This window comes from Dermacentor andersoni, chromosome 6 (genome assembly GCF_023375885.2).
Source record: "Dermacentor andersoni chromosome 6, qqDerAnde1_hic_scaffold, whole genome shotgun sequence".
In the NCBI taxonomy this organism is placed as follows: domain Eukaryota; kingdom Metazoa; phylum Arthropoda; class Arachnida; order Ixodida; family Ixodidae; genus Dermacentor; species Dermacentor andersoni.
The window spans coordinates 37,721,231-37,747,561 of NC_092819.1; the positions used below are offsets into that span (position 1 = coordinate 37,721,231).

A 26,331-nucleotide genomic window follows, 5' to 3' on the forward strand; every position below is an offset into this window, starting at 1 on the left:
GAAAGCATTGCTTCGCAGCGCAGTGTTCAACGACGTCACAGAACCAACTGGCAAACTGCAACACGCTGGTACTACCATATCTATGGTACTACTCTGGGACGTAAACAGCACAAACTGCGAAAAAAAAAAACTGCGCACTTAACTGACGTCGTCACCTTTCTTCTAAAGAATGGCCAGAGGAACATGGTCACAATCACCACCTTTCTGGTTCCCTCCTGTATTTCATACCGCTTGTGCGGCTTTCCTATCTCGTTTCTTTCTTTCTTTTCTTTTTGTTCACGCGACACCTTGTGGCGCTCGAGGTGTCAGATAGCGCACGATTATTGGACGTCGTCTTTCCATTGAGAGGCACGAGGTCGTCGATCAGTTTGCAGGAGCGCTAGTAGAGGATAAACGTGGTAAGTTATAGAAATTACCTCGTCGTCGAAAGCGCATCTCGATGATCAGATGACGCATGTATGTATGCGTGCAGATGTAAGCACCAGGTTCTGCTCGACGACCGCCGACATCACTCGTTGCTGCCGGCGCGCTGTACCTTAGTTTAGACGGCACGATGTCGAATAAACTGCCGAGGGCACTATCATTGATCGATCACTTTTTAAAGATTTCGCATTACTCAGCCCCGGACACGTCAGTACGACCGACAGCGTTCCTGAGACTGTTCGAAGATAGCCAACTTGGCTAAGTGCCAGGAACGCGGTCGGCGGTATACCATGGGTATGCTTCGATGCGTCCGGTGCTGAGTCACGTGAAATCTCGAAAAAGTCATCGTATCCCCGAAATTGATCACTAGAAGGCGCACCTTATTTATAGATTATTTCCAATCTCTGTCTGCCCTGCCAGCCTGGACGGCCTACCTCCCTGCTTGCCTAGAATGTGGGATGTTGCACCCGCGTGACCATATAGTATAATGGTGATGGAGGTGGTTGGGTAATGGCACAGGAGGATCAAGCCTGGCAGAAGTTTGCGCCGGTATTCGTCCTTTACGAATGTCGTCGTAGCTTATAGCAGTAAGTCTCACTACAAATGGTCATCGAAATGCGCCCTGTAAAAGGAGTACAACGGCAGAAATCGTGCCAGAGACGCGCAAAGATGCAGGGCGTATAGGGAGCAAAAGACACGAAATCACGGAAGTGTTCATAAACTCATCTGAATACCTACCCCGTGAATAGATTGAAAGAAACGTGCTTTTTCACGGCAGAAAAGGGTGGTGTTGGGCAACTTCATACAAAATCATTAAGTGCAACGAAAATGAAACATGTTTCAGTGATTCTTCCTGCCTTTATTTTCATTTGTAGCCGAATGGCATAGGAGCGGACGCTACCGCCTTCTCGCGAACTCCTCTAGTGCGATGCACATGACCTCATACTCGTCCGCTGCGGTACTGCTGCCTATTGTGGCCTCCGAAATGCATGCAAAGACGCCCCTACTCTTAGAGTCTGTGTGCGGCGTCAAGCCTTGCACAACTTACCCAGCACCAACGCTGCGCGACAGCGCAGTGGTTAGCGCGTCCAGCCGTGTCGCCAGCGCTACGGAAGGGGCGGGCGGACAGACACAACGCAGTTTCGAACTCTTAGCTGCTGTCGTAGTAAAAGACATGTAGATAACACGAATGCGACAATCAATGGCCCTACCCCTATCTGTCTCTTCTTTCTTGTCCCGTTCACTTGCGCTGCCTTTCAACTAAAGCCTTCCCTTGCGCCTGTGGGACAGAAGTTGCGTAAACCGGGATAAAGTGCCTCAGAAAGGCTGGCCAACGTTTCGATAGGTGGACCAATCTTTGGCGTTCGAGAGGTCCACCTATCTAAACGTTGGCCAGCCTTTCTGAGAGTTTTTATCCCTATTTGTGCGAAATCTATGATACAGTGTGCTACTCCATCTGTCGGTCCCCGACTTCACATTGAATTTTTTCTTGTGCCTGTGTTGTAAGGTGGTCAGTGATGACTCGGCTGCAAGCCTCATAGCAACACCAAAGATGACTGTTAAATTAAGGTGAATTTTCAGATTTCAACTGTGAAACACCAGAAACGCCAGTCTTACCGTTTTTGGCTGTATCTGCTCGCGACCGGCGATGCGGTTCCCGTGCGAAATTCAGTAAGGGATTCATATCTTTCGCTCATAACGAACACTATATAGCAGAGAAAATTAATGTTACAGTTTCCTTTCGTTCCAGTGTGTTTAACGTGAATTCTGCAGTAATCTGGTTCTTTCTTTCTTCTTTTCTTTTTTGTGCATTTATGGCACAAGACTTCAAGTCTGACTGTTTTATTTTTGTCACATTGGAGTGTGGGTTCGTTATTTTTTCAGTACATACCTGTTCTAAACGACAATGAGTAGCCAGCGCTGCATAAAAGCGCCACCATATTCTAAATATCATGTAAAAAAAAGACACTTTTCACTGCCGCATAACTACAGATTGATTATTCAGCAAGTGCAGCCTCGCAATTTTTTAACAATATCATGCGAGTGTCGACCGCAAGGCGTGTCAACGGCTTTGTAGCGGCGAGTACTGCAGGATTGGCAACTTTATGTGCGGTCGTGCAAGACGAATTCTAGTTCGAATGTATACTGCGGCGCTGTTCGCTTTAGGGTTGCACCTCACCGCTACAAGGCTACTGACATGCCGTGTGGTCGAAGCTCGCGCGATATTGTTAAAAAATTGCAAGGGTGTACATCACCAGATTGCACTTATGTTGCTCTAGAGTGTCTTTTCAAATGCTACTGATCGTATATTTATGTCACTGATAGATCACCTGCTGATATGAACACTTTCTCAAATTCATTCATTCATTCCAAGCTGTCAGAATAACTGGTGGCTGCCGAGGCAGTCTGCTGAGTCGGGAAGTAAACAAACACATGCAATCAGATAGGACACGTCACAAGAAAATGTGGCATGTTTATTCGCCTTTTACGCAACCAACTTCTCTCAATTTACATCGGTTTCTTTAGGAGCGTGTTTATGTACAGTAGCGAACGAAGCACAAGAAAAATAGAATATATGTATATGCCTATGTACAAATATATACGATATATTTACACCACACACCACGTAGACACTTTCATTTTTTTTTTTCTCCAGTATGCGCGCTCACCCCACGACGTGCAATCTCCATACAATATCCACAAGGAGAGCATACACACGGGAACACGGCTACTAGAAGACGAGATAATGCGAGATGACGCGGCTCCTGGTCGAGATTATGTACACTCACGCACGCGTGCACAAATATATGGAGGACTCATCTCCACAGGAGGCGCAAGACAGCAATGCAACGGGCTCACCACTCTCGTGAGGTCACGTGCTCGAGGGGTGTGGAATAAATTCAGGCGCAGTCAGAGACGACGCTCCGAAAAATTCAAACTCACTGGTGCGCGACACGAGAAGGCGGCAAGCGCGGCAACCAGATGAAACTCGGCAAATGTGGCAAGCCTGTTTATGAGTTCTCCGTGCACGGTCACGCCTGGACCTCGAACGTGAGGTCATCTGAACCAGTAGGAGTAAATCAGAGGCAACGCTAAATGCGCAAGGTTTATAAAACAAATTTTCACCGGATTATTATTTTTGCTGAAATGCTGAAACGCTTGCATTTGCTGCAATACGTGCTTGATTTTTTTGTATGGTGCCAGATCGAGGGTTTCTCGACATCATGGAGCGAATCTCGGCGAATGTCAGCAAATGGCAGCAATGGTATAAAGAAGACAAAATATGAGAAAAGGAGAAGATACGCCATAGGGAACAGGTTAGGCAGGTTACCGGTTCTTTATCAGCGCATGCCAAGCTAACGGGCAGCTTGCGGTTACTATCAAGTGATAAGCATGCGTTCATTTCACCCTTATGATAAACCAGTGCCTATGAACATATATTGATATCCTGGGTCGAAATTGATCCGGAGTACACCACTGTGGTGCTAATTATAGTAACTAGATTTGCTCTGATTAACCTAGAGTGAGCGGGAAGACGGTTTCTTTTGTTTTTCTTTTCCTAGATTCCTTAGTCGCTGGAGCTCATTTTGTTTTTATGATCGTGATAGCCGGCCCTTCAGTAGCCTATTTTCCCCAAGATCTCACCATGCAATGGACCGCAACTTACAAACACCCGCGTCTTGTATCTATAGTTGCAATGCCGAGCTTTACCAAAATGCAGAATTAAACTCTCCCGAAGCTTCATCCTCACTGAATTCCTCTCGGTTGCGTGCAAACGTAACCAGTCAGGTGAACCAATGCAATATCCCGGACAGCCGTCTATTGGCCGCCACTCACTGAGACGCATGCTCGAATTCACTTTCAGGTTGCTGTTCACATAGGATAACGAGCGTCTTGCTCCCACACAGAATGCAAAAAAAAAAAAAAAAAAACGCGTCCCTTCGCAAGCAATGTTTTCTACTAGCGCAATGATATCTGTGCGAACCTCCCTCGGAGAAAATCGGGCGATCACTTCACGTGTACAGCGAAATCATCTCGGACACGTGGAAAAAAGCGAGCGCATGTAGTTCAAGCGGCGTTATGTCATCCCGCAATATTTTCATCACTAGGCATTGCGAACAGCTAAGCGGCAGCCACGGATAACGACTTAAGCGGCTTTCTTCCCATTCTTTTCTTTTCTTTTCTTTTCTTTTCTTTTCTTTTCTTTTCTTTTCTCAGAAGAATCAAGATAGCGTAGCGGTGACCACTAGGCGCTCGCTTTGACTGCATCGTCAACGCCTGCCCCGGTCGAGAAGCCTGGCCGTCAATCAACGTTTTCCGCGCATCGTTGTTTTGTGATCATTAAACCATGCTACAATGGTGTCGAATAGACGCCTTCGAGAGTTTCGTGCCTCATTTAACTCGTAAAGGTTGTCTAATTATAGGATAGAGGAAAGCTTACTGGAGCTCTTGCACTCGCGAGAGCGATACACACAAGGCATTTTTTCTCTCTCTTCAATACGCCGCTAAAAGGACGTTCTTATAACATGCTACGCACTACATTTTTCAAGGCGACTCGCGATATACGGTGGCTGTAGAGGGACGTCGGGAACAGGAAAATAGAGTGACAGTACATGGGCGATGCAAGAGAGAGAGAGAGAGAGATCAAGAAAGAGAGAGGGATAAAGAGTAGCGAATAGACATCTGTAATATCACATTGAGAGAGAGTGTGTTGAAGCGTCAAGATGGCCTCATAAGTGTATATACTCCTCACACCGAACGCGACATCTCGATGCCTGGTGGTAAGAATAGAGAAAAAAAAAGCGAAGAGACGAAAAAGAATGAAAAGAAAACGCAACTTTTGGTCATCGCACAACGTAAGAAACATGGAAAGATCTGATCCTCCTCGTGAACACTAGTGATAATGCCTTAGAATAAACTGCTAGTGGGCGCAGATGTCACTCATAATGATCGCGCTTTTTTTTTTCTTTTGACCATGACATAAAAGCAACAGAAGTGAAATTTTTGATGCGACATAAAAGAGCCCACAAAAGAATACTAGCTGAAAAGGAAAATGTGCGGCCCAAGTAGACGGCCAACGAATGCTATTAACTTATACCCATTAACAGGAATGATGGAATTCGTGACTCCTACAGCAAAATCTCAATACGTTCAAGGGTAAAACGTAATATTTGGCTTCAATGTAACGACGATGTATTACGCAAGATATTGTGGCAAAGGTGAAGGCTTCCATGGGTCGTCACGAAAAAGAAATCGCTGGGCTGTTTCTAGCGTATATTTTGCTCCGGATGGGCGACTTCGCGAATGAATACGACGACGCAATTCCAGTTGCATCACATCACGGCACGTAGCCAAAGCGTCAGTGCTTCAGTGTCAGAAGCAACATATGAGAAGGATTTGTCGTCTGTCGGCAGACTAATCTAGCCATATACGCTCTGCGAAAGCAGGTGTCTACCATGACAAGTACTGACTTCCTATGCCACCGATGTAAAAGTGAAGAGCCGGTGGCGACGCGACTCTCGCATTCAGGAACCAGCTAACTGTGACGTCATAAATTGCAGACGCTACAGAACGAGGCTGAACAGTTTTCGTTATTAAAAAGAATTGAATTCTATCTTACGAGAAAAATTTACGCAGCGAATCATTTTTGCATCGCAAGAAAAAAAAAAAAAACAAGGTGGAAATTCTCACGTAGCAAAATCTGTGACGTCACAGCGTAACGTCATCCCTGCCACAACTTGGGCGTCCGAAAAGTCAGAAAAGGAAACTGTTTTCAGCTGTGCATTTCTCATCTGATAAGTAATCTCTTCCTGCCGAAGAAATGATCAACCGATTCTAATCAAGTAATCTTTAAACATAGCCTCATCAACACCTGACCGCATGACCCCTTTGGGACACACCACATAGTTTATTTAGTCTTTCAACAAGCAGTTGCATAGCATCAAAAATGGAATGTGCGCGAGAATACGATAACAGAGAAACAAACAATGTGAGCGCTTCATCCGCTGCGTTCACGTGGCAAGCCCAATTCGTCACTCCCGACGTAGGTGGCACATGAATCCTAGCTTGAACGTAGCGTCTACCGGTCACGCCTAATTAAACGCTTAAGCGCTCGTTACAATCTGGGGCAACTGCTCGGTACCTCTTTATGAATTTCAATACACCACACAAGCGTTCGTTTATAAACATACAAACAAACACTAATTTGACGCATTCAAAAACGCCAGGATTAGAACAAAGCGATCCTTGGAAGTGAGGAAGAGCGATTTCTTACGCGAGGCTTGCTCAACGAGCACAAGTGAGCCGACATAAAAATCGCACGTATTCACTTTGTGATGAGGAACGAAGTGAAACAGAAATTAAAGTACGTAATGTTAAACCAACAGCCACGAACAAGCAGGCTAAGTGCATGCGAGAAGCAAAGTGTCTAGCACCGCCGGCGAAAATGTTACAGAGCTACCAGAGGACTGAATTTTGAATTCTTACGGAAGCCATTTGCGCTTCAGTACGCCACATTGCAGGAATGTAGATCACCGTTGGCAGTCGCCCGCTGTCTAGCTTTGCGATGAGGTGCACGTATTCGTGGCGTGCAATCATCGTCTCCAAATGCCTAAGCGCACGCTGGACACGTCCCTTCTGTGTGGCACAGGAATTCCTCTAAGCGCACGACTAGCTAACACCACCAATATTCCGAAGCCACGCCGCCGTTTAACATGCCCTGAAAAACGGCTAACGGTTCATTCTGGTAAGCGCAAATATTTCTTAAGAGTGCAGCACGTTTGCTGTGATTTCAAGGTTAATGAAACTTATTCCCGCGGAACTGATTTGCCACAAGGAGAGCTCTTCAAACCCGCTTAAAGTTCTGAAGGCTGCTGAAAGCAAACAAGAGGAATCAAAAAATGAAAATAATAAAAATAACAAATCAAATTCAGTTGCAAGTCACTATATTTGTAGGTTCGTAAAAGTTCGACAAAGTACGCCACAATATGAATTATGAATGCATATCACATCAGAAATGCTATGAATGACTTTCATTAGAATACAAGCATTCATTCGCCTTTTTCCTCAAATCAGTAATCTGTGTACATTTAGGGCAGATTCAAGCCCCCCCCCCCCCATTCCCTTCCTTTCACCTCCCCCTTCCTCCGGACCTCGCCGTATTTTCGACGTCATCTTGTGGCTGACACATTCTCATCTTGTCATATGATTATTCACCTGTCAGAAGACTTGAAGTATAATAAATCTTTCAATATGCTTTCTTCATGACTTCGTGTCACTCGGAACTTCGAAAACACTCCTAAGCTTATCCTTTCTGTTACTGAGTGATTGGCCGATATTTGCCACGATTCTGAAGCCCGTTAACGCGTTACGCTCGTCTCATGACAGCAATCGGTTCGGCAAGGTTAGGCAACACGACGTCGGCGTGCCGTAGGAGTTTGTGACGCATTTGGAGACAGAGTTCCGCAGGCGCACATTACTTTAAAAGCCACAGTAAACGTCTACCACGCTATCAGTGATGGACTATAAACAAAGACAATGGCGATGTGCTGCCTCAGTGCAGCCATCCAACATCCGTAACAGCTTAACGTTGCGCCATCCATCCCACAAATGGAAGATATATATATGCATATAAAAGAGAGGCCAGCGATCAGCAGAGATTTCGCGAAAAGTCAACAATCAATTTGGTATGGCAGCTGGGAAATGGAGATAATCGACAACCTGTTACGAGCGAGCAGACGCGGTTAGCGTCGGTGATTGAACTTGAAGCACTCAATAAGAACGACCGCCACGTCATTCGCGGATAATGATAGTTTGTCTATGCGAGACATCCGGCCAACATTTTCGCAGACACAACACGAAAGAGAACAGCAACAAAAATGAAAGGACGCGGGAACAGAAAGAAAATGGAGCACAGGTAATCAGGCATCCCTGTAAACACGTCCAGGCACTGCAGCCAAAACTTCGTTGTGAAGTTCTCGGCGTTAGCTCTTTGTTTTTGTTTCTTGCGTTGCCCACAGCGTCTTAGCGTAAGAGGATCCCACACGGCAGTATGATAAGAGAGAGGTCAGCGCGGCACAGTACAGCCGCTGCGAAGGCTCACGCACGCGCGCATCCTCGCGCACTCGGCACCCGGCGACCTGTCGAGAGAGAGAGAAAAAGAAAAGAGATCGGGGTTTGAGAATTTGCCGTTCTCGCAAGACTGCGTCCCCGAAGCAACGCTCCTGGTATTGGAGCGAGTTTACACGAGAACAAGTCAGAATAAGCAGGAACGCGTCTTTTGCATTTGTAACCTTGGCGTTTTCGGAATGATGTAACTGCGAGAAACTGACATTCTTCTCGAGTTTAGAGTTACGCCTTAAACCTATTGCACAAGCGCGCAAGACAGTCTACCATTTCAAGCTGCAAGCTTAGTCCGGAAAGTATTTGACACTTTCTTTTTATTGACGCGAAAGCGCCAAATGGCTCAATGAGCGAGAAAGCCTGCGTCTGGCGTCTGTAGCAGCGAAACGGCACCTAAATTCCGGTTGGCTGCGACGCCACGCCACGCGCGCTCCTCGACGGACTTCCCATTGGCTGCGACGCCACGGAGCAGAGCGGGGGCATTCGTGGGCATTCGTGGCGCAGTGCTAAAGTGTCGGGCTGCTGTGCTCGAGGAACTCGCTAACACGTACGACGCGGGTTCGAATACGCCCACCACTGGATACATCTTTAGGGTCACTTTATATTAATTGATTATATTGATAAAGATAGATTCATAGATAGACATACACACAGTGGCTGAAGTAGGCTAATAATACTAATTGCCCTAAAATAAACATGACAGGTAAGGCTCAGTCGCTGATGTCTCATTCTTATAACTCACGGTTGGCGCGTATGGGCTTCCGCAATTGAGCTTTATGCGCTGTAGTCGCTATTTGAATATTCTGAATGCTACAGAGAGGGTATGTCGGCGAATTCTTTAATTATTAAGCTAGTGTTTGCAGGCGAACAAGTGAAAAATCGTGGCTTAGGCGGCCCAGAAATCACGAGACGCCAGAGAAGCAAGACACACGGCACACACTTCGATATTCACGCTGTGTTATACTACAAGCGTGGGTTTTGTGTGTGACAGAGAGAGGGGCAACTCCCTCTTTAGTGACTGCCAAAGAAGCCTGCCGGGTGGCATGACGAGCATGCTACAGACTCCACATGAGGATTAGACACTACCTTCTGCAACCTTTCGTGGCACGTGCAAGGAAATTGTGTGTAACCAGCTTTCACTGTGCATCAGATGTGTCTTCCGCACTCGCACTGTGTCGTATTTCAGCCTTCATGAGCGGTGAAATGCCAGACGTATTGCTAGGCAAAAGTCTAGCAATAGCGAGCTTTCATGAAAAACTGAGTGTCTTTCTACACGTTGCCACGTCGCTGTGAGTGCGCCGCTCTCTCAAGAGGCCTACATTTAAGTTATTTGTTCCTCTACTTGATGTTTTGTTGCTCAAGCTTATACGTTCATCGAACATGCGGTGGCTATATCGACACGGTGTTCACGTTGCACTGATCAGGCCATCAATTTTACTTTTATAATCGACACGAGTAACGAAATGCGCTTACCTAAAACGGAATGCATCTTGGGCTGTTGGTTACCTCTTCACGGAAGTCGTCTTACAACCATTCGAAGCCGGGGCCATTGCCGGCTTGTCCTGCGAAGAGTACAATCCCAACTTCACCTTGAAGTCGCTGATGCAGCCGGTGAACGAGGGTCTTCGCGTGGGGAACGGGTTGTAGTTCTCGCCCAGCGAACGCCTCGGTGAAGTCGGAGGAGTGACCCGCGTGTCGCCGACGTCACCTGAAAGAAATCTCTGTCGCCGAATCGACGGAAGCGACGTCGTCGTAGTCCCGTCGCCGCCGACCACACCCGAGCCACAAGACTGTCCTGGGGTCATCATGGTGGCGTCTGTGCTCAGTGACCGAGCGGTCTTAGGCCTAGCCGATTCTTCGCCGGAGTGAGCTCCCAGCGCCGTCGCTGAGCCCTCGGACGCACAGCGGGCACCTCGCGTCGTCGATGTCGCGTGAGCCAGACTCTCGAAGAACTTGGAGGCGTCGAACTTGAGCGAGGACTTGCGGGGTGCCCCTTCAGGAGACCGCGGATATCCGGAAGGCGCTTGCGCCGAGTCGTGGTCCCCGGAAGCCTCGTCCATGGCCGCTTTACTCTCGTTGTCGGCCACAGTGTGCACGCCAGAGTCCGGGGACACCTCCTGTCCCAGCAAAAATGCCGATCTTCGAAGTTCCTTGTTAGGAGACATTAGGTGCGAGCTCGAAGTGCTCGATTCGCTGTACTTAACACAGTCTTGGCTCACCTCATGGCTGGCTTCTTGGCTGGCTTCCTGACTAAGGTCCTCGTCGGCTTTCTCGAACGTCATTTCGTTCAGCGTTGTGAGCGTGTTGCAGGTGAGCGATGAGCCGCGTCGCTTCTCGCCGGGGAATATCGACTCTCGGCCTGACGACGAGTCGTAGGGCAGCAGCCGGCTATCGATAGATTCCTGGCTGGCCCTGAACGAGCATGTCCTGTCGTCTCTCATTAGGCGAGGTCTGAGAGGTACGCCGTCTCCGGCTGCTGCGTCGCCATCGTCAGCCTCTTCCGAGATGGACCTCTCGTAACGAAGTGACGACTGTTGGTAGTCGGTGTCAGACGATCTCCAGCTGACGTCGTTAGAAGTGTTCCTGCTGTCGTACTTGTAGTAGGACCATTTTCTCAGTTCTCGCGAGGACACGCTGACCTCGCTACTCGCCGAACCCCGTTTGCTGGAGTCCCTGCGAAACCTGTCCAGTTCCGTTGAAGGCGAGTCGCCGCTCGTTTCGTCCGAGGTATTGGTGCGCTTCGGTGGCCACCGCGGCGGAGACCCTAGCGAGAGCTTCCTGTCCACGTCCTCTGAGGAGGACCTGTCAATGTTGGGCGAGAGCCGCTGCGAACCCAGTTCGTCAGTTCCTCGTCGGCTGGTGTTTCGCAGTGCCATTCGCTGAGCCTGCCGATCGGAGAGCGCCGACTGGCTGAACTTTTTGGACAACCTCTGGAACTCTTCGTCCGAAATTTTGCAGTTATTTGCACGTTCGTCAGATGGCTTCCGGCTACCGGTTTCCGACGGCGGTGGCGGTCCGCTCGACGAGGACGTCGTTAGACAGGCGTCACTTGAAGATTTCCAGCTCGACGCCTCGGAGGACGTCCTAATGTTGTATTTGTCCGAACCGGAGAGCACCATGTTGGAGAACGTGTTTCTCGAGCTTTCTGTCTCCGAACTTAGGGAGTCGGGGGCGTGCTTTTGTGGACGTTCCTCTCCTAAAGAGCGCGACGAGTCATCTATCGCAGAAGACACCTCTGCTAAAGAACTGACAGTTTCCACCTTCGAGCAAGGTTGCTCCTCCTCCTCTTCTTCTTCTGAAGACAAGCTGACCGACGAAGAGTTTCTTGAGCCGTCGCTCTCGTCATCCGGTTTGTAGGAACCGTCGTCGTCATCGTCTAGACTTATCGGTTCCCGGTGCCTCACCAAGGCAGCGCGGGCACCCGACTTTCTTGTCGCGGCATTCGCAACGGGCTTAGGCCCTTCAGCCAGACGTCGCGGAGGCTTCGGCTGCGCGCTCTCAGCGTCGTGACCATCGTGGCGACGCTTGGCCCGCCTGTCGCGGCATTCGTCCTCCTCGGAGGACGACGAAGATGACAATGAACTGTCGGAAGTGTCGTCGTAAGTTCCGTTCTTTAACCGGCGCGAGGGCTTCTTTTCCGGCATAGACGGCGGGACCTTCGAGTCGGCGTCGTTGACTTGTTTCTCGGCGCTTCCCTTCCTGACGGGAGGCGCTTCGTCGGGCGACGAAGACCTGTTGTTCTTGTCGTCGCAGAGTTCTGTAGACGAAGAACTCGAGCTGCTGCTACTGTCGTCTCTCCCAGCCTTGAGCTTCTTGGCTTGCTCCCACGAAAGCGTTTCGACGGGGATTGGATCTCTCGTTGTCACTCGAGGCGACGCCTTTCGCGCGGCCTTACACGCGGCGGCGGCTGAAGCGGAACGGGCGCTGGCAACTGGCGAGCTCGAAGGCGATGTGCTCGATGTCGTCGAAACCGGTACGGCGAGACGAGAGGACACTCGTGTCGTAGTTGTGGCTCCACTCGCCAGTGTTGTCGTGTAGCTGGCCGGCAAGCCGCTGGGCACAGCGTGCGTCGGAGGCGGCGGCCGTGACCTACGTACGATTGGCTTCTGGCCGGCCAGAAGGTTGTTTACGGGAACACCGGTCGATAGCCTATGGGGGCGCGCCGAGGCGGGAGCCTGGAGGCTGCCTGTGAGCAAAGTAATAACACGACAAAATTGACATCCCATCGAAACTCAAGCTGCTATAAACACTAGAGACCGTAGCTCAATGTTTTGATGTTTGTGTCAGTGAAAGCCAATTAAAGGTCCACTACGGAGACACACGGTGCGTTGCACTGCCGAGTATAACAAGTGACGACCGCGAATAAAAAATCTGGCTTCAAATCGTTCAAGCACAATAAGCTGGGAGAGTCAGTGGGATGGCGTCGCACAAACCAGTACCACAAACACACGAACCGAAAATTGTCTCCTGCGAAGTCTCGTCCTCTTTTCTTGGTCCGTGTGTTCGTGCGCTGGTTTTCATGATTCCACAAATGAATCACGTCAGATGACTGTTCTTTGGTTGCGAAAACGGGTGTTCTGTGTTTCCAACATTGTACACAGTACACAGGTATACACAGGAGCCTCACCTACTAGCCAACCGACTTCTAGCAAAATTTTCTTGCAAAGCTAGTACAGTGTATACAGGGTTGCGAAAGCTACAAGCACCGCGAAAGAAAGAAGACACAGATAGAAGGGCAGAGAAACAGACAGAACAAGCGCTGCAATCGTTCTGTCAATTTCTCTGCCCGTGGGTCTGTGTTTCATTTTTTTCCGCACTGCTTGTACCTTTCCCAGCTATGAATGCATATCAACTCACCCTAATTTTGGTAGGTTCGAATATGATGTATAAACATAAACCATGCAATACTGCGGAACCATTTACCCGACGCCATTGTTCTCAGCTCTTAAGCCTAACGCTAAGCCTATACAGAGTCCTGAATATTTCACTGCAAGTGTTCGAACAAAGGTTTTGTGCTCACTGCTGCACTGTTCTTGCTCAGATTTTTCAGACGGATCGCATTTTGGCGTCGACTTCGTTTAATAAACACTTGCACGATTACTAGCCAGTTCTTTTTTTCTAACAAGTGCAAATTTGCCTGCACTTATGGAGATGCGAGCTGCTGCCGGCAATTGCGGCGCAAGCATAAACTTGTGTCGACGCCCGCAGACAGCCGCAGAAAGCAGCGTTTCAGGGAGGGCAGTCGCGTGTTCCAGGAGCGGGCAACACGCGGCAACCCTGTCTGAAACGCTGCTTTCTGCGGCTGCCGGCAGGTGGCGATACAAGTCTGTGCTAGGACCGGCTATGCGGACGCCATTTTTCGGATAGACGAAGCCAGTTTTTTATTCTTGTCTTGAAAAACAGGCGAGTAATCATGCCAAGTGTTATATTAAACGAAGTCGACGCCAAGATGCGATCGTTATGCAAAATTTGAGCAAGAGCAGTGCAGCGGTGAGCGCAAAACCTTTTTTCGAACACACGCAGCGAAATATTCAGGACCCTGTATGTTAGGTTAACTCAGTCACCTAGTTAACTAGGCTAGGAGTTAGGCCTAATCCTGTGCTTAGGAAAAACCGGCGGGACTAGATTTACCTCCGCCCTTGTAAAACTGTATGTCACCCATTACACGACGTTGTAAGCAGGTACCAGGAATAAGAGCGAGACAGACGAACATAATATGTAGAGAGGGATTACGAATTTCTACACGACTTTATCCAGTTTAATCCAGGTCCGAGTCTGGTGGTCTTTATGAACAGAATAAAAGCACCAAAAGCAGAAGAAACTATTAAATTTTCTCACTCGTGAGAATGATGTGCGCTTGGCGTTGCCGCTGTCTGAGTCTCGAGTACTGTCTCTTGAGTGTCGAGATGTCCAGTGTCATCCGGCTCGGGTCCAAGGGGCTAGGCAGGGAAGCGTGGACGGCTCCCTGGCCTAGGATTTTAGGACGAGACAAAGAAAGCGCATTTAGTTTGCTTAGTGTACGCAATGAATTAAGAATCCGTACTTCTAGCGAGCCTTTACGCTAGTGCATAGGCTTACGACAGCCAAGGTAAACTTTAATCTGCTTATCTCATTAATGTTAGGGTCGGTTTGCTCAATTTCAGTCGCAACAAGCACGAAGATATATAGTAATATTTCCATCTACTCAATGAGACGAAGGTCGAGAAAATAAATGTGACAGGTTTCCCGCTACAGAAAAGAACACACAATATTTGTAATACGGTTTCTGCCGTACCGCAGTAGACAATAGAGCACTTAGCACGTGTTATTTTGGTGTCCGGAATATACAGTTTCGCTTGCACACGCATATACACACAACGTAGGCAGAGAAAGATATATAACATGCGTAAGGTGCAATAACTTCATACAAAAACTATCATGCAGAAAGAGAGAGAGAAAAAAAACTGAATCCAATCATACAAAATGATATGTTCAATCGCGATCTATACCATCATTCGCTGTCAATCTTTCTTATTTTTCATGTGGGCGCGTCGTTTCACCACAGTTTTTACGACCTTCACATTACTTTCGGCTAAACTGGCACGTCGCTCATCAGTCCCGTCGCACAGACAGAGGCTGCTGCGCGTGGTACGTTGTTGCGTGCACGGTCCACGTTTACGAAACCTGTAGGTACGGATTAGGTGCGCGCTGCTCTTCGAAAGCTTCGCTTGCTCACCTCTGTTCTTAGCCACGAGAAAGGCGTTCGAGATGCCGCAGAAGGCAGCCGCCACCATCATCTGGTGGTCCGAGTCCGCGTCGTTGTCCTCGTCGTCACCCAGGAAGAGCCAGAGCCCGTGGCGGCTCGGCGCCGTCGGAGGCGGCAGGGGCCTGATGTTGTACGTGTAGCGGTCGCGCAACTCGGAGAGCTGCGGGATAGGCACCCTGGACACGTCGCAGATGGCCTGCAGGGGGCGACACCCGCAGTGCGATGGACGCACGGGCCAATGCGTCGCAGCGTCGGCGACGTCAAAAGTCAAATTGCAACCCAGGGATGCGGCCGATGGCAGTTGGAGTTCGTTGAGAAGGTGTCGTGATCCAACAAAGGCAGGAAGGCCACCGTTCCGAGGATCCGGGAAGGACGGCAAGCCAGAGAATGGAAGGATGACGGGCAAGTCGTCACACACCGAGCAAGCAGATCCCCGATGCAGCAGTTGGGATGAGTTGTTACAGGGGCCGTCCGATGACGTGATGGCGAGGACATGGAAAGAGAGAGCAAAAGAAGGGGGAACACGGATTAGTAGCTGAGACATCATTGCGTGTACGCGTATATAGCTACAGCAAATAATCGTTAATATTTTAAATATGTAGCGATCTCCTCGCGTCACAATCTTCTTCACTTGTCCCACGTCAGGCTTTCGATAATAAACGCGCGCTGCACCTACATGCAGTGCGCCTAACTATATGGTCTATAATATAGTTCGTCTGGCACTCTCCGATTAAATCCTGTTTTCAAAGGTCAGAGCGTAGAGGTAACATCTAATCTATATGGTCTTCAGCAGCCCGATTTTGGTTTCAGTTGTGAATAAAATTACGCCAGCTTCGCATTTAAAATGAGCTTTAAAATTTTGCGCTTTTCAAGCTTCAGTTTACACCTTTTTCGAACATTGCGTACTTGCGCAGCCTCTAGATAATAAGCGGGAGTTGGCGAAGTTCACTGCAAGCAAAATCGGGTTCTCAGCCCTGTAGTTAGGTACCTAGTCCTACAAAGCTTATAAGCGTCTAGACGGGCAGTAAAGAAGATTAGCTTCATCACGCTCTTCTCGTTAAACTGTTTAAACGATCGTATGCGAGCACACGAGAACTATTGTCGACCAGAAATTTAACAAGCGCTTGTTAGGACATTTACAAGATTTTGTACGTGGATTAGGCTATCGAATGCCACAGCGTCTGCATTACATCCGCTAATCACATCTAGCTACAACAATCACTATATAGACTGTTTCTCATTAGATGTGAGATGTTGGAGCCTGTAGGAGGCGCCAGTTACTACTATTCTTTCACATGCTCGACATGCTGGACATGCTGGATATGCTAGACGAGCACTAAAGCGGAGTCAGTCTCACCACGATGAATTCGTGGGAGTCCTTATGTATCAAAGCTATATTAAATCACTATAGAGACTGTTTCTCATTAGATGTGAGATGTTGGAGCCTGTAGGAGGCGCCAGTTACTACTATTCTTTCACATGCTGGACATGCTGGACATGCTGGATATGCTAGACGAGCACTAAAGCGGAGTCAGTCTCACCACGATGAATTCGTGGGGGTCCTTATGTATCAAAGCTATATTAAATGACTATAGAGACTGTTTCTCATTAGATGTGAGATGTTGGAGCCTGTAGGAGGCACCAGATACTCCTCTTATTTCACATACTGGACATGCTGGACATGCTGGATATGCCAGACGAGCACTAAAGCGGAGTCAGTCTCACCACGATGAATTCGTGGGGGTCCTTGACGCCGAACTCGACCATCTCCCGGGTGAGCACGCCCATCACACTGTAGAACTCGTCCGCGCTTCCCACGGTCATGATGCGGCTGTCCGTACGAGATATGCAAGAAAAAAATAAAATAAAACAAAACTGGCTTCAAAATTCTCAAGTTTAGCTGAAAACGTTTCAACAAGCCGTGCTTCGAAAAACCTTCTGGAAGCAGTTTAATGTTGCGCGCGCCACTGTAATCGTTGAGTCCCAATTTTAGTGACGAATGTGCCTGTATTTTCCAGAATTTCGTCGTATGGTATCGGTGATTTAAGACGTTGGCGATGATATAGCAGTGAAGCCCGCCGTGGCAAAATCGTCGAAATGACATTACGTTATGGGAGCTAGCTTCGTCACTCACGAAATATATACTCCTACGAATCTCATTGTGTCGCTCATTTTTTTTTATTTATTTAGAGCTTTGCATCGCGATTACGAGACAAACATTCGCGATACCGCTGAAGGCTGGTATTCGTGTATTCTACATTTCTCAATAGCGTGATGGACAAGGAGGATAGTAAACACAAACTCGGTGACCTGTGCCAACCGCAAGTTTAAAAGGGGTTGCTCCTACATGCCTTCTTTCTTCCACATCATCGCTATCACAATCGTCACCGAGGAGCGAGACGACTGAGCAAACGACGCGCTGACGCGGAGTAACCCGCGGCTCATCTTCACTTGCTCACGTCGGCACCAGCCTGGATCTCTGTGCCACGCCATTCGGAAACAGATCACAGCGCAGGGATCTCAGCTGTCCACACTGGCATTCACGTCCAGATATGAGACGGGGAATGCGGGAGATGGAAATTCAAGACGATGAGCAAAACGTGAACAAGGTGAATTCACCTTGTTCACGTTTTGCTCAACGTCCAGATATGGTTGCACGGCGTTTGCTATTCGCGAAGGCGAAGAGAGGCAAGCACGTAGAACACCGAAGCGCCGCAGCGAAGCGCACGTGGTGCGGTGAAGTGCTCACTCTGCGAGCCCCTCCCAGATGGTGATGGCGGTGCGCAGGAGCACCTCGTTTCCTTCCAGCAGGATGAGGTCCCACACGCGCACTACCAGCGAACGCGGAAGGCACGTGGTGAACAGCGTCAGGAACCACTGCATCGTGAACACGTTCGTCAGCGGGGGCTCGTAGTTCAGACCTGCGCAGGAGAAGGGCACGCGCCCACAACATGTTGGTTATAAGTATAGTCGAGCTCTTTGTCCTTCATGAGTAGGCCTGTGTTCACGCGCGCCGCATGAGAGATAGGACATAGGACGAAGAATACGCGAACAAAGCTCGTTAAGGGTCTCGAAATGTCCTGAACCTGAACCAACGAAGGTTCGGGAGCTGTCACTATATATAGCGGAACATTTTAAGAGATTGTTTTACATGCCGATGTCTGACAACACACATGCACTGGGTAAGTACAGGTGGGAAAAAAAGCGCAATAGTATACTTTATGAGGCTTCCTGAATACAAAAAAGCAGAGAAATGCACCAGTACTTCACCTATCGAGCTCTAAAAAATATACTTCCTTGCTTGAGTAAGAAAGTTACAAACAGGAATAATGTGCCTTAGGAAGGCTGGCCAACGCTTCGACAGGAGGGCCTATATTCGTCAAAGGACAGGTCCTCCTATCGAAACATTGGCCAGCCTTTCAGAGGCGCCTCATCCCTGTTTGTAACATTTATGCCACTGTGTGCTACTGCCTCTGTGGGCCCCCTTTTTGATTTTGCTTGAGTAAGAGGATGCATGGAAAGCATGGGTGATGTGTGAGCACGAGCGAGGTGTTGCCGAATTTCCACGCGGATGAGAGCACTTGAAGCGTGCAATCTTTCTTGTCGTCAATCCAGTCGATGTCGAGCCCTCGTCCTGCGCACTTTGGGTCTCTGCTTTCTTGGCGTTGTTAACATGCGTCACAATGCCAGCAGTCAACTCGCCCAGCTCTGAGCAGCTGTAGCGTAAACAAACGCACAAAGTGGCAGTCAACTATACATTTGTCTTGAAAAGTGAATTTGTGCAGCGCAAATAGACACGACATGTAAGAACATAAGCGAAGTAGACGGGCGAATCTCGGTTGTGTATGTTTCTGTTTTGTAGGTTTGCGTTGCACAAACTCAGTTTTCAAGGTCAATGTACCAGCTAGCCCGTGACTACCGAAGACTTAGTAGAGCGTCTGTCATGACGAAGCGAGGTTCCAAATGCCCAGTGCATGGCGCAGCTCAAGAAACTTATGAAGTAAGGTCAAATTGGATTTCAGGTTCGCTACAAAGACTGGAAAACTCGTGCAGGTTTGAATAACACGTCTCAAGTCTTAGTACGCATTTAACACCCTGCAGAGCGGTGATTGCGTCTTGCGCAGTTCGTAAAAGAATTCCATCGTATAGGAAAAGTTTCTGCTTTATATTTACATAGAACCACAGGGAAGCTTTCGGTTATCTGTTTGTTAAGTGCTTGTATTTTTCTGCATGCGACATGTGATAATAGTAAACGCAGCGAACTACTACTCCTTCGACTGGGAACTCAGTGCGATAGCAGTTGTGCCCGAATCCCCAATGCCGCCAATTCTGCGCAATATTCCTACAATACCGTCCGTGTCCCCAACAGATGAGATGAGGTAGATATAGTGGCAGCAATGACAACAGTGTGGGCACGACGACGGCAGGACGGCGCACTTCACGACATAACGAAGCGGCCAGAGCGAACCGTGTTTTGCTCCACGAAGTGCTGTCACAGTAAAATTATGTGTATAATATTCAGGCATGACGACGCACCATAACCGAACGGACCGCACTGGCGGACCAAACCCAATTCTGAATTCTTAACTGCTGTCGCAGTGTAAGAACACCGTAGTCAAGTCAAACGGTGGCCAGAACATGGGCTCGATGCTACACTGACCGGCCTTGCTCTCCCCTGCCTGAAGCCTGTCGAGATGCGTGGCCAAGTTGCTGTGCCTCAACCGGAGGAGCTCGCGAAACACGGCCATGTCGACGGACAGGCCGCGAAGGTTGTTGGCGAAGTATCCCTCCGGAAGCACGCCTTCCACCAGGTAGATCATCATCTGCAGAGATCGTCATCACTTGGTAGGAGTTTCAGCAGTCGAAAAAATGGGTGCCGCTTAAGTTGTGCCCGAGTTTTTTCTTTTTCTCTTTTTATCTCTCCTTCCCTTGCGTCTCACGCACCTTGAGCGCATCCTGGTCGCACCACTCCACCACCTCCAGGACGAAGGCGGCGAGCAGGTTGAAGCCCTGGCAGTAACCCACGGACTTGTTCCAACGCGCGTACGCCAGCAGGACCCGCTTGAGTAGCGCCTGGTTCTGCTCCGCTTGTTCGCCGCTGAACAGGCTGCAACCCGTACGGTGGAGGTCCTGCACCGGGACGATCAAGAAACTCGACACTTTTTCTAATTACTGCATCGCTTACAAGATCAACTTCTCGTTTTCTTCATTTTCTTTTCTAACAAATCTTTTTCCGAGGACTGCAGAGTTTCTTCTTTTTTAGATACACGAATTTGGCAGAGTGTTTGGCTTATCTTAATGTGGACGCCAATACATAAACGTATTTTGATCCGTCTAAAACTTGGGCATGGCAAGACTCATTGTCTCCCTGATATATACAGGGATAAATACTTGATAGCACACACACACACACACACACACACACACACACACACACACACACACACACACACACACACACACACACACACACACACACACACACACACACACACACACACACACACACACACACACACACACACACACACACACACACACACACACACACACACACACACACACACACACACACACACACACACACACACACACACACACACACACACACACACACACACACACACACACACACACACACACACACAAACACACACACACACACACACACACGCGCACACACACACACACACACACACACACACACACACACACACACACACACACACACACACACACACACAACTCTCTCTCTCTCTCTCTCTCTCTCTCTACACACAAATATTTAGAAAATTTCGTCGGGGCTTGTGACGCGCAGGAATGTCAGCCGCGCTTTCGTGGCGCGTAACGCGCAGGTGCTGCTTTGCCATGGGCACCACCCAGTACCTGGAGTAGCATGTCAAGCGGACAGCCAGGCTAACACCTCCAGCATATCATTAAAGCTTTTATCTCTCTCTCCTATATTGAGGTTTAAGCCTTGGAGCATGTATTCTTCATTTTTTTAATTCTTTATTTTATTTATTTTTAAGTTTTACTTTGTATATCCTTTTTTTTTGGGGGGGGGGGTGACGGTGCACAGGCACTCGGCACTGAGACACATGCTCGTTAAGGAGTATACGAAGTACTGTAAAGAGGCATTGGGTAGAACGGAAGATCGCTCGCTTTATCCTCGAAGCAAATGCCCTGGCGTCCTGGCCTCACAGCTCATCAGCCTAGAAAGCCACAGCTCGTCTACAGTACCCGAATGCGACAGACTTGAGTGCCAAGTCGTAGACATGCTGCGCCTTGTCTAGCGGGCGTGATTAATCTGAAGTCCTGTCTTTGCGCTTTCTTTCAATCCCCGATCTTTATTTATACGTATACGGTGGCAAAGAGAAGACAAATTCTAGGTATCTTCAGTGTATTTTCTTCCCTGTCTCCATCTTTTCCATACCCTCTAGTTGTCCTACACAAAATGGCCGACTTCTGATTTGCTGCACCAGTGAACCTGAGGGTCGCTTGAACACAGCAAGCACGTTGTGAGGAACAGCCCGGTATGCTTATCGGGAAGAGAGAGATCGCAATTGGCCGCAGAGGTGTTGTCAAACGTCAACTAATGCAGGGTATCCTGGCGCACATTAACGTTTTTTTTTTTTTTTTGGATGGGCGATGGGAGAAGGGACGGCAAGTGCAAGGTGCTACCTCCTGACTACTCCTCCGATGAGCAAGGGAGAGTGCAAAGGGTAGTGGCATCAAATCGTACGCTCAGGTCATATTACCATTTCTAGGGCGACATCAACCACCATGTGAGGGTCAAACGATATCTGCGGAGAAATGCACCACCCGAATTTCACATATCTCCTCTTGCTAGAACGGTTTTAAAGCATGCGAACTGACGTGCGTCACTTTCATGTCACTTTTCACAATAGGGACCGCGAAAGGCGATGACGTTAAGTACCGCCATTTTAAAGCTACAGGTGAGGCTTTACGCAGCATGACTGACCACACGAGGTAGATGGATGCGCAACTTCTATCTTGTTAGTACAAAAATGTGTGCTGGATGGGCTTCCCACCTTGACAATTTGCACGCCAAGGTTGTCGTCGTCAGGGTTGCAGCGTTCGTTGAAGCAGAACCGCGCCGTCGCCTCCCAGTCCAGGTCCCGACTCGCTAGGTAGCGTTCCGCTAGCGTCAGCCAGATCTGAACACGACGAGAAAAAAAAGAAAAAAGAAAGAAAGAAATAGATCAACGGTGCAAACTTCAGATTCCCGATGGAACGTGAATTTCGAACACAGCAGGTGTCGCTTAGTCGAATAATCCTTGTTGAGTTCCCTTGACGTACGTAATTCCCTATCTGTACGACACAGTGCTGGTCTATTACTGCATCTATTCTGAAGCATATGCCGGCATAGATAAAGAAAGCTTAAGAAAGGCAAGGTTCAATTCTGTTCAGTTTCGTAAACTTTGTTGCAGGTGCGCCGCTTTTGCAAAGAAGTGCTATGACACGCGACCACTGGCTCAACACAAAGCAGATCTCAGGAGAAAAAAAGAAAGAAAACAGAGGAAGAAGAGCCCATTTCATGCATCCATTACAGTAATACATACCATTTACCCCACAGCGTAGTGTTTATCGTCAGCCGAATACACATACACGTTTTCTAAAGTTTCAATAAGTGACAGTTTTCGGTGAGAGATTTTCTTGAGAAATCCAAAATTCGTTATTGAAGAAAAGTAAGAAAAGAAACGAAAGAAGAAAACATCAAGGAGTACGATACACACACGAACACCAGAGCACAAAGTTTGTCTTCTCTAAGCGCAACTAGCTCCGAAAGCACAGACCAGTAACTATAGGATGGTCGATCCTTACACGGTATTTTTAAGGAGTCCCCAAAGGCTTCTTCATATGCATATACGGACAACACCAATGCGAAATCCACTCACTTATCAAATGAACCTTCGAAAGATAATGGGATACCGTATCTCGACTTAATGCAGAAATTCTTAGGCGCTTAACGAGAAATAAATAAGAAATATTTAAGGTCAGCAGAAGGAGCGAATAAAGAAGTGAAAATTGGTATGTTAGTAACAGAAGAAAGAAGAATACGAGAGCAATATTATCAGAAGCAAAACGAAGCAAGCACAAACAGACAGCACGAGTTTGCCATATTTTACGTGAAATGAAGATGGACGATCGTTTCTTTATTAGCCCGAATATACCAAAGGACGAGAAACCTAACCGAGCAAGGCAGGGGTAAGGAACGATTGACCAGGTTAGGTAATTCAGAGGCAGAAAGTGGAGCGCAGTTGGTGAAAAAAAAAAAGAAAGGAGGCGAACGGAGACCACTGCAGAAATGTCTTTGATCCGGCCTGAGCATAATTCCTCCCACGAAGATGATGTGGACGGTATGATCATCTGCAGTTTGAACAATGGTGCGTCAACTCATCGGCCTATTGTGTAGGACGCGACCAGTTATTATGATTACACGGCCCGAGCAGAACCTGTCATGAGCACGCTCGCTATTGTGCCGACGACTGACTTGCGGCGTCCTTTTTTTTCCCCTGTCGTCGTCTCTTTCATTATTTTACCTTTTTTTTATGGTGTGACTAGCGGTAGCATGAAGGTTTGGAACGACAACAACAATTACGACGACGACGACGAAGTTAAGCACTAGCCTCGAGACCTCGAACAGCAAGGTGTTTTAATGATGAACTGTTCCAGTGCATGAAGCATAAAAAAATGGAAGATATAAGAGAGAGAGAGATAGAGAGAGAGAGAGAGAGATCGTAAAAGAAGAGGTATACGCACCACGTAAGTTAATCTACGCAAACCGAACTCAAACAAGAAAATTTGGAGGTCGCTTAAGCTTCGTCTTTAAGAGTGGAACGCGATAGCATTCAAAGACCCCTGACTGCTTTTCATGCTTCCCTGCAACTGTAGCTTATGTAACCGTAAGGTTTACCGGGAAACGTTGGCGGGGAACGCTTCTGGTAGAAACGCGGCCTCTTGCTTGGGCCGATCTCTTGATGTTGTTTCGCACTTTTAATACTTCAGTCTGAGAAGAGCTAACATAAAAGATATGCGGTGTCTTTTTTTTCCATTACATTTGTTTGTGGGCTGCCATTCTCAAAATTGCGAGGAATAACTTTGTAAAGAATGAAAGACAAGTTATGAGCAACTTTGGTGGTAGAAGAGCGACTGGGTATGCGTGATTCGACATTTGTTTCGAAAATTCTTTTTGCCGATGCGACGTCCGACGCCGGATTTTCTGCGACGGGGGGCCATTAACGTTGTCGCGTTAGTAGACACTGGATGCAGTACGCCTACGATGTTAATGCAGAGCTTGCGAAAGATGGTTAACCGCCGGACACAGGGTAACATTTTAGGTGTTGCTATCCGCTGGGCAGCCTTCTTTCAAACGCAAGAAGGCGAGACGAGAGGTCGCAAACATTAAAGCTTTCAAAAGGCTGCCACGCCCCAACCAGCACCTCTCATGGGAGAAATATTCTTTAACGCTCGGAGTAGTTTGTCGGGCGTCATATCTACTTGTCGACGTGTGTGGCACGCTATGTCAACGGAGACGCGATAAATATTGTTAAAGGCAAGCTTGATGCCTTTTAAATTTCTTCCTGAAAGAGAGAGGAGAGAGAGAGAGAGCAACTAGAGAGAGAAAGAGAAGAAACCGCGAGATATTGGCTTGAAAACAGTCACTGCCCCAATCCATTCCAGCGCCCCTTGGGCACACAATGTTGACTCCGGATACTGAGATGAAGGTCGTATATACAACCAGCCGAAGGCGCATGCATTAAAAGGCGCGCCAGCGCGGAAAAATCATCCACATAAACCTTAATGCTCCCTCCGCTTTCCATGTGCGCGGGCATAAGAACCATCATGCCTGCCGCCCGGCACGATATAACCACATCAGGGCAAACAGGTTCACCGGCCTCCGTGTAGGTTCAGATGACCCATAAAACGCTCGTAAGTGCAGGGACGAGAATGTAAAAGAGTCATCAAGAAGAAAAGAAACATTTCCTTACAAAATCGACTTTTCCTAGCGGTATCGTAAAAGCTATGCAATGGCTTTACGACCAGACTACGTAAAAAAAACATATATATATATAGGTCCTATCATAAGAAGCCAAGAAACACTTATACCAAGACACATAGGGGACACAACTTGTGCTTAATAAATGAAATAAAGAAACGATAAATTACTGGAAATGAAAGTGGATGAAATAACAACTTGCCGCAGGTGGGGACCGAACCCAGGATATAAAATCGGGCCCCTCTATTAACCTCCTTTCCTCTCGTTCATTTCATAACGAAGGTCTCGAATCCGGCAACATTGATGCCTTCAGGTAGCATGTGTGGTTTCGTTGACGGATGTTCCACATCCGCCGCCAAGGTTTGTGAGTGGTGGCGCTGGTTAACACTCCCAAGGTTCTGCAAGGAAGCATAAATACCGAAGAAAGTGGATGGGGAAACGGTTCCGCGGTAGATCAACTGGTAGAGCATCGAACGCAAGATGCGAAGGTTGTGGGTTCGGCCCCCACCTGCGACAAGTTGTTATTTCATCCACTTTCATTTCCAGTAATTTATCGTTTCTTTATTTCATTTATTAAGACTGTAATTCCTCATCTGTTTATATACTCATCGAAGTCTACATCATGGCCGTTTGTGTGTGTTTGTGACTGTTTATGAACTAATTTTGGTGCAACTTGCATTTGACTTTTACACTGTGATGTTCATAGGCGTATAGGACTGTGCTGTGGCATTCTCACCCTATGAAGTGATTTTTCATTTTTGAACATATTTTTTTTTTATCATTGTTTCTGTTAGGAGAAAAGGAGCAGCCTTCACCATTATAACGTGACTACGTCTCTTTCTTTTATTTTCATTTCAATAAAAAAAAAAGCGGAAGTGTTTTCCCCCTATGTTGTCCTTGGTATCAGTGTTTGTTGGCTTCATATGATAGGGCCTATAAAAATCGGGCGCCTCGATTAACCTCCTTCCCTCTCGTTCATTATATATATATATATATATATATATATATATATATATACACA

At 47.9% G+C, this 26,331-nt stretch overlaps 1 protein-coding gene across 3 annotated transcripts in view; it reads right to left on the minus strand.

Annotated features, from left to right (window-relative positions):
- Positions 1-2,862: 2,862 nt before the first annotated feature.
- The window catches only part of LOC126521915 (uncharacterized), a 227,000-nt gene continuing 203,531 nt past the window's right edge, over positions 2,863-26,331 (minus strand). For 2 of the 3 annotated variants that reach the window (XM_050170656.3, XM_055066174.2), the window contains 9 exons: positions 22,342-22,467; positions 20,234-20,419; positions 19,950-20,112; positions 18,039-18,210; positions 17,015-17,120; positions 15,260-15,485; positions 14,383-14,514; positions 10,018-12,730; positions 2,863-8,561 (listed from right to left, as the gene is read on the minus strand). In XM_050170656.3, coding sequence (XP_050026613.1) covers positions 10,047-12,730; positions 14,383-14,514; positions 15,260-15,485; positions 17,015-17,120; positions 18,039-18,210; positions 19,950-20,112; positions 20,234-20,419; positions 22,342-22,467 — 3,795 coding nt within the window. In that variant the 3' untranslated portion in view covers positions 2,863-8,561; positions 10,018-10,046. The remainder of the gene's footprint in view (positions 8,562-10,017; positions 12,731-14,382; positions 14,515-15,259; positions 15,486-17,014; positions 17,121-18,038; positions 18,211-19,949; positions 20,113-20,233; positions 20,420-22,341; positions 22,468-26,331) is intronic. The other variant, XM_050170658.3, reaches the window with a different exon arrangement.